At 43.1% G+C, this 12,677-nt stretch overlaps 1 protein-coding gene across 1 annotated transcript in view; it reads left to right on the top strand.

Moving 5' to 3' along the window:
• LOC126267634 (odorant receptor Or2-like) overlaps window positions 1-12,677 on the top strand; it is a 70,102-nt gene that overhangs the window by 32,436 nt on the left and 24,989 nt on the right. Inside the window, exon 2 of the mRNA XM_049972931.1 lies at window positions 12,569-12,668. Coding sequence (XP_049828888.1) covers window positions 12,569-12,668 — 100 coding nt within the window. The remainder of the gene's footprint in view (window positions 1-12,568; window positions 12,669-12,677) is intronic.

The following is a 12,677-nucleotide window of genomic DNA, read 5'->3' as shown; positions in this document are numbered from 1 at the left end:
AAAGTCTCACGCTAAAACTTGCGGGTGGTAGTGGCCCTTTTTGTGTTATCATAAGATCTATACTGTTTTTCTGGAGGGCTCTAGCTTTTAAAATGGGCTGGGGGGTGGTCCTTGACGTAACAGAGACGCGAAAAAGTCTCACGCTAAAATGTGCGGTAGTCTTAGCGGTAGGCTGCCGACGTGGGTGTCCAGTCTGTCCCTTATCGTAGGCCCTTCTAGCTTAACACGGTTCTGCTCTCGGCTTCTGTTTTCGTTTCTCCCCTCGGAACTGCGTCGGTCTCATGGTGGGAAGGTACGACATGCATTTAGGCATTCTTGTGTTAGTCTGTGGTATTCCATTTGCTCAATCGTTACTCGTATTAGTTTGTTTAATTTAATGTCACAATTTATTCGGAGCTATGTAACATACTACTGGATTTGCTTATCATGTCAGGGTTTTCATGGAAGGTGTTGGATTTGCCTGACACCTTACAAGGCGACCAGACACAAATCTGACAAGTGGAAATAGCTCCGAAAGCCCACATCGATGATGTTTCGTTGAATGGTTCGCACGCTGACAGTTGTTGACGCCGAGCATTGAAATCTGCAGCAATTTGCGGAAGGGTTGCGCTTCTGTGACGTGGAACGATTCTCTTCAGACACTGTTGGTCCCGTTCTTGCAGGATCATTTTCCGACCGCAGCGAGATTTGATGTTTTACCTGATATTCACGGTACACTCATCACTACCTCGGAGTGCTGTGTCCCATCGCTCTTGCGCCGACTATTAACACCACGTTCAAACTCACTAAGTCTTGATAACCTACTATTGCAGCAGAAGTAACCGATCAACAACTGAGCCCAGAGACTTGTCTTATACATGCGTTGCCGACAGCAGCGCCGTATTCTGCCTGTTTACATATCTCTGTATTTGAGTACGTATGCCTATACCAGTTTCTTTGGCGCTTGAGTTTATAAGGCTAATACTTTGGTAACTGCAGAAGAATTCCGACTTACGCAAGGCACCTATGTAGGTTTGTTTTCACTCAGCCATGTGTCAGCACTTTTTGTGCCAGCTTCAGCGGGTTCGTTTATTTTCCTTCTGCAAAATTATTACACATTAACCTTTAAACTACTGGTTCAAAATATTTACATTTGTAAAATAAGGGATTATGGTCAAAAGTTTTTATATTAGTTGGCACACAGCACAGATTTGAACCGTGTATTACTGAGCTGAGATATTCTATGTTGTTTATTTACGATATGGCAAAAGTTTCTAGTTTTATAGTGTATTTGGAAGCAAAGTGGATGTATACATTTGTGTACGTATCTCATATGGAGCTATTGGATATTTATGCTAATAGCTTTAGGTCTATTACTCAATCTACGCTTTGTCAACTGCAAACAGCAAAATGTTATTTCATTTTTGTGTTTACTATACATTTCCGACCGTAAACCACTATGTATCTACATCTACATCTACATCCATACTCCGCAAGCCACCTGACGGTGTGTGGCAGAGGGTACGCTGAGTACCTCTATCGGTTCTCCCTTCTATTCCAGTCTCGTATTGTACGTGGAAGGAAGGATTGTCGGTATGCTTCTGTGTGGGCTCTAATCTCTCGGATTTTATCCTCATGGTCTCTTCGCGAGATATACGTAGGAGGGAGCAATATACTGCTTGACTCTTCGGTGAAGGTATGTTCTTGAAACTTTCACAAAAGCCCGTACCGAGGTACTGAGCGTCTCTGCTGCAGAGTCTTCCACTGGAGTTTATCTATCATTTCCGTAACGCTTTCGCGATTACTAAATGATCCTGTAACGAAGCAAGCTGCTCTCCGTTGGATCTTCTCTATCTCTTCTATCAACCCTATCTGGTGTGGATCCCACACTGCTGAGCAGTATTCAAGCAGTGGGCGAACAAGCGTACTGTAACCTACTTCCTTTGTTGTCGGATTGCATTTCCTTAGGATTCTTCCAATGAATCTCAGTTTGCCATCTGCTTTACCGACGATCAACTTTATATGATCATTCCATTTTAAATCACTCCTAATGCGTACTCCCAGATAATTTATGGAATTAACTGCTTCCAGTTGCTGACCTGCTATTTTGTGGCTAAATGATAAGGGACCTATCTTTGTATGTATTCGCATCACATTACACTTGTATCGTGTTGTTTGGGGTGTTACTTACAGTCTACTGGATGCTGTGACGGTTTTAAATTTTTTGTGTCGACCTAACACACTTATTCCTGACGTTTTTGTTGTTACACATTCTTGCCAAGCACAGAATTTTCACTGCTGTCACGTGTTGTTCTGACTGTAGTGTTCATATGTTTCTTGGAATGTCTGGGTGAAAACAAACTTCAAAGTTATCTTGCATACGGCGGAATTCGTCTTCAATTTTCTTAGCAAGTACGGAAATAAGAACTGCAACTTTCACCAGATGATAAATACTTTGATATCATTTTACAAAAAAGGAAAAAAATTGTTTTTATGAAGAAAATCTTTCCTATCAGTGATTCAGATCCCAACCTAGCACGGACTTGGACACGTCGGAGGTACTAAGGCTAAGAGGGGCGGCTGCGGCCCACCATCGTAAGGGGATCCACTGCAGAGATATGCGCGTCGCCTGGGGCCACCAGGTGGCGACTGTTCGCCACTGATTCTGTGGACAAGGCTCGCGGCATGGCTCATTCCTTCTTGTACCTTGTAGCTGTTCGTATCGCGCCACAGCACAGCCAAGCTGAATCAGTTTTCTTCCGGTCTCGCGAGGTTACTAATTTGGAACTGTTTCATTGCTACGCTGACTTCGCAGCGTCTCGGACCTATTAGTGCTTCGTTCATGTCTATTGCGGAATAACAGGAACGTGTTTTCGTTTCCCTTCGGTTCGGTGTACCCTCAGGAGTAATTAACGATGAATAGTTTCTACCCGCACCCTGCAGAGTAGAAAAAACACAATGATGTAATCTATCTGAAGATGGCATTGATGGAGACTGAGATTGGGCTGTGATAGGCAGACAGAGATCCTGAAATATATTTAAAAGAGAATGGCACAATTGGTAATACACTGCTCTCGAAAGGGCTAACACAAAAAATCACACCAATTTCCTGAATAAATTCCAATTCTGTCCATAGTGTATCCTGCAGTGAATGCTTCTGAATGATAGAAATCCGTCCATCGGATGAGCACTTTAATCTCGGTGGCCTCCATAGTGTTAGCCCAAAGGAGGGAGCATTGTGCTGGAACCTGGTTCATGCTCTCCATCCTTTCTCTCAGCGCTATCAACAATAGAAACATAGCACTAAACAACATGTATGCACTTAAGATCGTTACTTAAATCGGAAAGATGTACTTGATACAGGACTCTGGCACTTCACGAAGAAAAGGTGTCGTTGCACGCTACGATGGAAAGCCTTAATGATTAGGTGAGTGGAAAACTTATTGGGTTTCCCAGCCAACAATGACACACTGTTTTCCCTTAGGAGTGGCGACAAGTCTCCAACGAAATTTACCGCCCAGGGAAAAATATCCTTTACTTTTTGTGTAATAATGATCTACATACATCGTCTTCCAGTAACAAATTGGGAAGTAATTGTAATAATAATTACAACAATAATTTTATTATTATCATAATATCACGAGCACACCAACAGGTAATCTTGCTAATCTATAGCTGGATTAGTAAGTGCCACCGATAAGCCAAACAACCTGCTTGCGCCTTTAGAGCGCAATATAACAGCGATTCTGCGTAGCATGGATTCGTCAAGTACTTGGTAGGTTTCTAGGTGTACGTGACACGAGATATCTAAACACAAATATCGGAATTCCCCTCAGTTACAGGATGATGGATTTTGAGCACGTTGCTGGAGCCCGATAGCATTTCATAAGTGTACCACCAGGTTCAGATCAGGAGAATTCACTGGCCAAAACATCAATGTGAATCATCTGTCGTGCACCTCAACTCGCTGTAGCACGATTCTGGCCTTGTGAAACGGAGTTATGCTGCTGGAAGATGTGGAAGCATTAGAGGATGACCGTGAGCTCCATTAACGTTAGCCGGCCGTAGCGGCCGAGCTGTTCTAGGCTGGAACAGCTCGACCGCTAAGGTCGCAGGTTCTAATCCTGCCTCAGGCATGGATGCGTGTGACGTCCTTAGGTTAGTTAGGTTTAAGTAGTTCTAAGTTCAATGGGACTGATGACCTCAGAAATTAAGTCCCATAGTGCTCAGAGCCATTTGAACCATTTTGTTTGCACAACTTCACTCCCGACGGCCATGGTGAGGTCCATCTTTTCAACCACGACACCATGCAGCGCTGTGCAGATGGGCCGAGCAACATGTTGAATGGACCGCTCAGGATTGGCATCACATTCTCTTCACCGATGAGTGTCGCATATGCCTTCAGCGAGACAAACGTGTTTGGAGGCAACCCGGCCAGGCAGAACGCCTTAGACACACTGTCCAGCGAGTGCAGCAAGGTGGAGGTTCCCTGCTGTTTTGGGGTGGCAATATGTGGGACCGACGGACGCCGCTGGTGGTGGTCATGGAAGGCGCTGTAACGGCTGTACGATACGTGAATGCCATCCTCCAACCGATAATGCAAACCATATCGGCAGCATATTGGCGAGGCATTCGTCTTCATGGACGACAATTCGTGGCCCCATCGTGCACATCTTGTGAATGAATTCTTTCAGGATAACGACGGTACTCGAGTAGAGTGGCCAGCATGTTCTCCAGAAATGAACCCTATCGAACATGCCTGGGATAGATTGAAAAGGGCTGTTTATGGACGAAATGACCCACCAACCACTTTAAGGCATATATGCTGAATTGCCGCTGAGGAGTCAGACAATATGGACCGACAGTGCCTTGACGAACTTGTAGATAGTATGCCACGACGAATACAACCATGCATCAATGCAAGAGGACGTGCTCCTGGGTATCAGAGGTACCGGTGTCTATGCGATCAGGACCAACACCTCTGAAGGTCTCGCTGTATGGTGGTACAACTTGCAATGTGTGCCTTTCAAGTCACAAAGGAAGGCACTGAGGGGCATCAAAGCAGATGAAACCATCATCGTGCTTTCTGCGGATAAAGGCAACGCTACTGCCGTGATGAAGAGTAAAGACTATCATGAAAAAATCATGGACATTTTGGATCCCAACAATTACAAACAACTTCAGAAGGATCCGACATCGAGGATTTTAAAAATGGCCAATCAGTAGGTGAAAGCGTCTTTCCTCTCTTTAGTAGACAAGAAGAAACTCTTTAAATTAGAAGCTTACTCGCCCACACTCGATGGGTCCATACACCGTTGGTACCTTTGAGATATATAGTAAGCGCAATAGGATCTCTCACCCATGAATTAGCTGGACACCTTGCCTCGCTTCTGAAACCTCACGTTGGTGGAATTGACAAGTCATGTCCATATCACTTCATCGATATTATTAAGGAAATTAGTGTGGACCCTAATGATATCCTGGTCAGTTTTGATGTGGTGTCGTTGTTTACCATGATTCCGGTGAATGAAGCAATCACATGTATAGTGGACACTGTTCCAAGTGATATTTTGGCATTATTCAGACACTGCCTTACAACAACTTGTTTTCAATATAATAATGTTTTTTATGAACAGATTGACGGGGTGGCTATGGGAAGTCCTCTTAGTCCAGATGTAGCTAACTTGTTCATGGAGAACTTTCAACAACGGGCGCTGCAAACAGCTAGAAAAAGACCAGCCAGATGGTATCGTTATGTAGACGATACATTTGTTATATGGACCCATGGGGAAGAGGGTTACATCTGAATAGTATTAATACAAGAATTGAATTCACAATGGAAAAGGAAATCGATGGTCACCTGAACTTCTTTAGATGTGACTGTAATCAAACGAGAGGACGGATCATTGGGTCATAAGGTTTTCAGAAAAGACACACGCACTGATCGTTATCTGCAGACAGATTCTAACCACCACCCAAGGCATAAATGAGGAGTGATTAAAACATTAATAGACAGGGCGCACAAAATATGTGAAACAGCTCACTTAGACGATGAGATTGAACACGTCAGAGCGACCTTAAAGAAGAATAGGTATTCCAGCAGAGAGATAGATCGTGCACTACGCCCTAGACTGACAACTAGGACGGACGATGATAGACACCAACCCAAGGGAAAAGCGTTCCTTCCATTCTTCAGTAAGGTCATTGATTGCATTGGAAAAATTTTAAGCAAGTGGAAACTGTTTTCAGACCCACCACGAAAATAAAAGAATGTTTAAGATCCGCAAAAGATAAACGACATCCTCTAGCTACACCAGGTGTCTATTAAATTCCGTGCAGCTGTGGAAAAGCCTACATAGGCACAACAAAAAGAAGCGTCAACACCCGTCTGACTGAATATAAAAGGAACTTCCACCTCGGACATACTGATAAATCGGCTGTAGCGGAACATGTGTTTCAGGAAGGTGATCATGAAATAAAGTTTAGTGAGACGAGCGTCATAGCAACGACGTCGCGTTATTATGAGCGAATGTACAGAGAGGCCGTTGAAACTGCCAAACACTGCAATAATTTTAATAGAAAAGATTAAGGCATTAAGCTGGGTAAGATATGGATGTCAACATTGGAACAACAGCGTGGCAATCGATTAATTTCAATTGAGAAAGTTGGCAATATCAGAGATCATAGCACATCCGACGTCACTTGATTGACAGTGGCGCCCTCTGGATGGCTTATATATACGGCGCTCACTCGCGCTCTTGTTGCAGTAGGCCGATTGTCCTCGGAGGATGCCTTCCGCAGCCGAAGGCGAAACGTCAGGGGAGCGTCTTATGTATGGATCACGGCAGCTCAGCCCGGAAATGTTAAGTGATGACAACACCTTCATTCTATGATCATTTACCTTCTTTGTTATTTTCCCTTCCTCGTAGCGAATTATTTCCACGTTTATCTATCTTCAGTGGTGGCTGAATGTTAATCCTCTTCTCCCCCCCCTCTCCACTTTTTCGTGGCCGCTAACGTAATTTTCTCGGATTAATGGTCAAGCCCCGTCATTTTCTCCTTTTTTTCCAACAAGACTTCTTATTGAGAAACTTGTCTGCTGAAATAAAAGTTCATGCAGACATAACGTTAAATTGTGGTAGGCTAATGATGTCGCATTTGCAATCAATGCCGAGATTTGCTACAATAAACTGATAATGGAAATTCTTTCTTTTAATGACATATAACCTCAACAATACCGTAGATGAAACGCATGAAGTTGCAAAGAATCTGAATGAACAAGTAAATTCATTAAAATATCATTTAGTTTTCGTACGATCGTCACGGATTTCGCGTTGTCGTTGTGCTACTGTTACTAAATTAAACCTAGAGGTCAGGCAGTTACATTTCAAGATCCCTTCCGACCATTGCACTTGCGGAGGGCTAGCCGAATATCGATCCTTTTAATCGTATCTTATGCTGGACGCGAAATAAAATTCTACTTGATGTGATGAAAGATGTTGCTTGTTTTCGGAAGATCATTCTGCGAAGGCAGTCTACCTTATTGGCCCCCCGAATGCCGACATTTATGACGAAAAGTTATGATCAATGAATTATAAACTTTCACTGGTGCTTTGTTGGAATACGAATCCTAGCAAAATCCTACTTCACTCACTCAGACACCTGTTTTCAAATATTTCAAAAGATATAAGGTTAACAGCAGTGAAACCAAGTCTACCATCAGTAGTTCTACCTCCAGCTTTCATTTCGGAAGAAAAAAGACTGTAGTGCGTAGAACCACTCGGCCACCCCGGCCGGCTGAAGTTGCGCATCGTGCAGCCTACTGCGCACAGTTTGAGTCGTAACACGACGTCCTATGGCTGCACGAAAATCATTATCCAACATGATGGCGTTGCTGTCATGGTTCCTCTGAGCCATAATCCGTAGGTAGCGGTGATCGACTGCAGTAGCAGCCCTTGGGCGCCCTGAGTGAGGGTTGTCATTGACAGTTCCTGTCTCTCTGTATCTCCTCCATGTCCGAACAAGATCGCTTTGGTTCACTCCGAGACGCCTGGACACTTCCCTTGCTGAGAGCCCTTCCTGGCACAGAGTAACAATGTGGACGCGATCGAACCGCAGTACTGATCGTCTAGGCACAGTTGAACTACCTGGTGGAATGACTGGAACTGATCAGCTGTCGGACCCCCTCCGTCTAATAGGCGCTGCTCATGGATGGTTGTTTACATCTTTGGGCGGGTTTAGTGACATCTCTGAACAGTGAAAGGGACTGTGTCTGTAATACAATATCCACAGTCAACGTCTCCCTTCAGGAGTTCTGGGAAACGGGGTGATGCAAAACCTTTTTTTGATGTGTGTATTCATTTAACTTTGATAGTTTCTTCTTGTGGATCACTAATGTAGACATGGCGTCTGATCGCGAAAAGTGACCACACTACCATTCCGGAAAAGTGGCCAAGGTGTTCACCCCAGTAAGAGTTAGTTAATTCCATAAAACACGCGTAATACTATAGATAAACTGAATTCTGAACAATTTTATATACAAAACTATCAAGCGACATTTTATACCTTTGACACAGTTTTGAATCAATAAAGTTATATTATTTAATACCGTCTCTGTTCTGTTATATCTGGCCTAATACAAAACTCCGAATGAAAATAGTCTGCTGCAGCTGCTTGGTATTCTTTCAGACACTTGCGGTTGAATATGTCCAGAAAACGTGCCCGGAAATCAGGAAAAATCTGGACATCATGTTGCACTGGCACGGCCACAGCACCCGCTTAGCTATGGAAAATTTGTCACCCTGTAAGCCTTCAGAAACATATATATATATATTTTCTTTTTCACTTAAAAATATTTGCTACGAAACTTTATAACATGTAGATTCAAGATTTGTAAATAGTAAGTTCCTACTATCAGTAACCATGATTTGGTGAAAATTGAATTACTCTTTGAGTGGCCACTTTACATACCTGCCCCCCCTCCCCCCCCCGCCCCCCCCCCCCCCCCCCGCCGCGGCCCGAAGATTCGCCCTACAATGTCAATATTGTCTCTTAAGCAAAAAAATTTGATGACCACAGCTCTATTCGGAGTCGGCCTCCCAGTCACACTTAACATAAATGAACTGTGTGTCAAAGCATTTTCAATTTACAATGTCGAATTAGCTTTGTAACTCCGTAAGAGAATAATGAAAGTTTATTAAAAAATCCATAATGTAAATAACTGCAATATACTGCTCATGGATGGGCAAAGAGAGAGTTTACTGTTTGATAATGCTATTGGCGATAAATAACAGAAAAGAGTGACAACCATAAATTATCCACTAGTTACCGTCAGGGACAACCCAAAGTGGAATGACGATGTAAAACAAATTGTAGGAAAAGCAGATGGCGGTGCAGCATTCACTGGAAGAATCTCAACGAAATTTAGTTTTTCCACGAAAGAAATGTCTTTCAAAACACTGTTAAGTCGATTTTTGAGCATTGCTCATCAGCCTGGGAACCTTACCAGGATGAATTTATAGAAGAGATGGAAAAGACCCAACGAATAACACCACACTTAGTCACTCGATCATCTAATCGGCGCGAGAGCATCTCGTAGAAGCTCAAGAAACTCCAGTAACAGACGCTACAAGAAAAACTTCGTGCATTATAGGAGGTTTACAGTTAAAATCCAGACTGCGTACATTGCAAGAACGTCCCAAAATTTTTTTCTGTTACGTTTCTGTTTCTCTTACTTTGTAAACGTGAAAAATTCCAAACTGTAGTGTATTTTGGAGTAACGTTATGTCCTCCTGTAACTGATCGTGTATGTCTGTTCAAAGATCGAATGAAGGAAACGACTTACCACATCTGATAACTACAAGCCTAATTAAGCAATACGTTGTTCAAATCAACCTTCGTTTTGAGGAGAACTTTACCTTTACACTGAGGTGATAAAAGTCATGGGATACTTCTGACATAGTGTCAGACCTCCTTTTGACCGGCTTTGTGCAGAACCTCGACGTGGCATGGACTCAACACGTCATTGGAAGTCCCCAGTAGAAATACTGAGCCATGCTGTCTCTATAGCTGTTCATAACTGCGAAAGTGTTGGTGGTGTAGGATTTTGTATACGGACTGACCTATGCTTTATGTCCCATAAATGTAAAATAGAATTCATGTCAGGCGGTCTGGGTGGCCAAATTGTTCGCTCTAATTGTCCAGGATGTTCGTCAAAAATGGCTCTGAGCACTATGGGACTTAACATCTGAGGTCATCAGTCCCCTATAGTTTAGAACTACTTAAACCTAACTAACCTAAGGACATCACACACATCCATGCCTGAGGCAGGATTCCAATCTGCGACCGTAGCAGTTCCGGAATGAAGCGCCCAGAACCGCTCGGCCACCGTGGCCGGCCACGTTCTTCAAACTAACCACGAACAATTGTGGCCCAGTGATATGACATCGTTATTTAGGAGCATGAAGTCCATTAATGGCTGCAGATGATATCCAAGTAGTCCAACGTAACCATTTCCAGTCAATTATCGGTTCATTTGGACCAGAGCAGAGGGCCAAGTTCATGCCGTGTAACCACAGCCCATTTTTGATCACAAAATATTGCTCCAGAAGTTGGACCATTATGGAATATGGGGAGTAGTTCAGAGTTGGTTCACATCTTACGTTAACAACAGGCAGTAGAACGTCATTATTCACAGTGTTGAGAATGGCTATGATGTAAGGTCTGAGTGGGGCACAGCCAAATAGGGGATGCCCCAGGGATCAGTTCTGCGCCCATTCCTGATCCTTATTTATATAATTGATATGCCTTCCAGTATTACAGGTAGTTCTACAATATATCTGTTTGCTGCTGACATGATCCTCATAGTAAAGGATGTTGTGTGCAACATTGGCTGTGTTTCAGATACTGCAGTTCATGATATAAGTTCATGACTTGTAGAAAATATGCTGACACTACATCACAGTAAGACACAATTTTTGCTGTTTCTAATACACATTTCAACAAAACCCGACGTTTTAATTTCACAGAAATGACGTATTAGTTAAACTGAACAGTTCACGTTTCTAGCTATTCAGATAGACAGTAAAATGTCGTGGGAGGTCCACGTTCAGGATCTTGTTGAAGGGCTTAATGCTGCCATTTTTAATATTCGTACGGTATCTGAAATAAGTGATAGTTGAACACGAGATGTAATCCACTTTGCTTATTTTCAATCGTTTATGATGTATGGTATTATATTTCGGGTAACTCCTCCCATTCTCAAAGGATAGCTTTGGCTCAAAAGCCGGCGGTTCAGGCAATAAGTGGTGTAATTTCGCGAACCTCCTGTCGACCCCTGTTCATTAGTCTGGGTATTTTGACATTGGCCTCTCAACACACATATTCTTTACTGTCGGTTTTTGTTAACAGTATCAGCTTATTCCCAAAAAGTTAGCAGCTTTCACTCAGTTAATACCAGGCAGAAATCCAATCTGCATTTGCATCGTACTTCCTTGACTCTTGTGCAGAAAGGTGTGCAATATACTGCTGCATCCATTTTAATAACTTAACAACAAGAATCCAAAAATCTTAATAGTAATCCACGTACTTCCAAATCGTAACTGAAGAATCCCCTCATGGGTCAGTCCTTCTGTTCTGTGGAGGAGCTCCTTGAAAAATTAAACTGAATCAGATGCAACATTGTTGATTACGTTTACGTAAACTTACGCCTTGTCTTTTTTTGGGTTCATAAATATCTTATTTTATCTGTTGTAATTTCATGTACTGACACGTTCCATGACCTTGGAGATTCACTCCTCAATTTGGTCCTACGGAACTCGATGTGTAAAATAAAAAATAAAACCGTTGCAGAGCCACCACTAGCTTGCACATGCCTTGTTGACATGGCTGCGCCACACTCGAGTGCCACCATCAGCTCTTATCAACTGAAATCGTAACTCATCTGACCAGCACACGGTCTTCCATTCGTCTACGATCCAATCGATATGGTCAGGAACCCAGGAGAGGCGCTGGAGGCAATGAGTGCTGTTAGCAAAGGCACTCTCGTCGATCGTCTGCTGCCATAAACCATTAACGCCGAATTTCGCCGCATTGTCGTGATGGACAAGTTCGTTGCATGTCCCACATTGTTTTCTGCGGTTATTTCACGCAGAGTTTTTTGTCTGTTAGCTGTGACAACTTTTAGCAAAAGCTGCTGTTCTCGATCGTTAAGTGAAGGCCGTTGGCCACTGCGTTGTTTGTGGTGAGAGGTAATGCCTGAAATGTGGTATTCTCGACACATTCTTGACGCTGTGGCTTTCGGAATATTGAATTCCCTAACGATTTGCGAAATGGAATGACCCTAGCTGCAGCTACAATTCTGTGTTCAAAATCTGTTAATTCCCGTCGTGCGGCGATAATCACGTCAGAAACCTATTCAAATGAACCAGCTGAGGAGAAATGACTGCTCCGTTAATGTTCTGCCCTTTTATACCTTGTGTACATGATACTACCGGCGCCTAATATATGTGCATGTTGCTATCCCGTTACTTTTGTCACATCGGTGATATCTCTCTTGTAACTTACGCAAATATTTTTATTTTGGTTGCAGTCTGGTGAGGTTCCTGAACATTGTGATGAGTCCTATGGCGATGATGCAGTTGGCGGTGGGCGCGATCAACACATGCATGGTGCTGTTTCCGGCCACATATGTAAGTTAG

This window comes from Schistocerca gregaria, chromosome 4 (assembly GCF_023897955.1).
Source record: "Schistocerca gregaria isolate iqSchGreg1 chromosome 4, iqSchGreg1.2, whole genome shotgun sequence".
NCBI classification, from domain to species: domain Eukaryota; kingdom Metazoa; phylum Arthropoda; class Insecta; order Orthoptera; family Acrididae; genus Schistocerca; species Schistocerca gregaria.
This window is presented reverse-complemented; position numbering and strand designations above follow the sequence as displayed.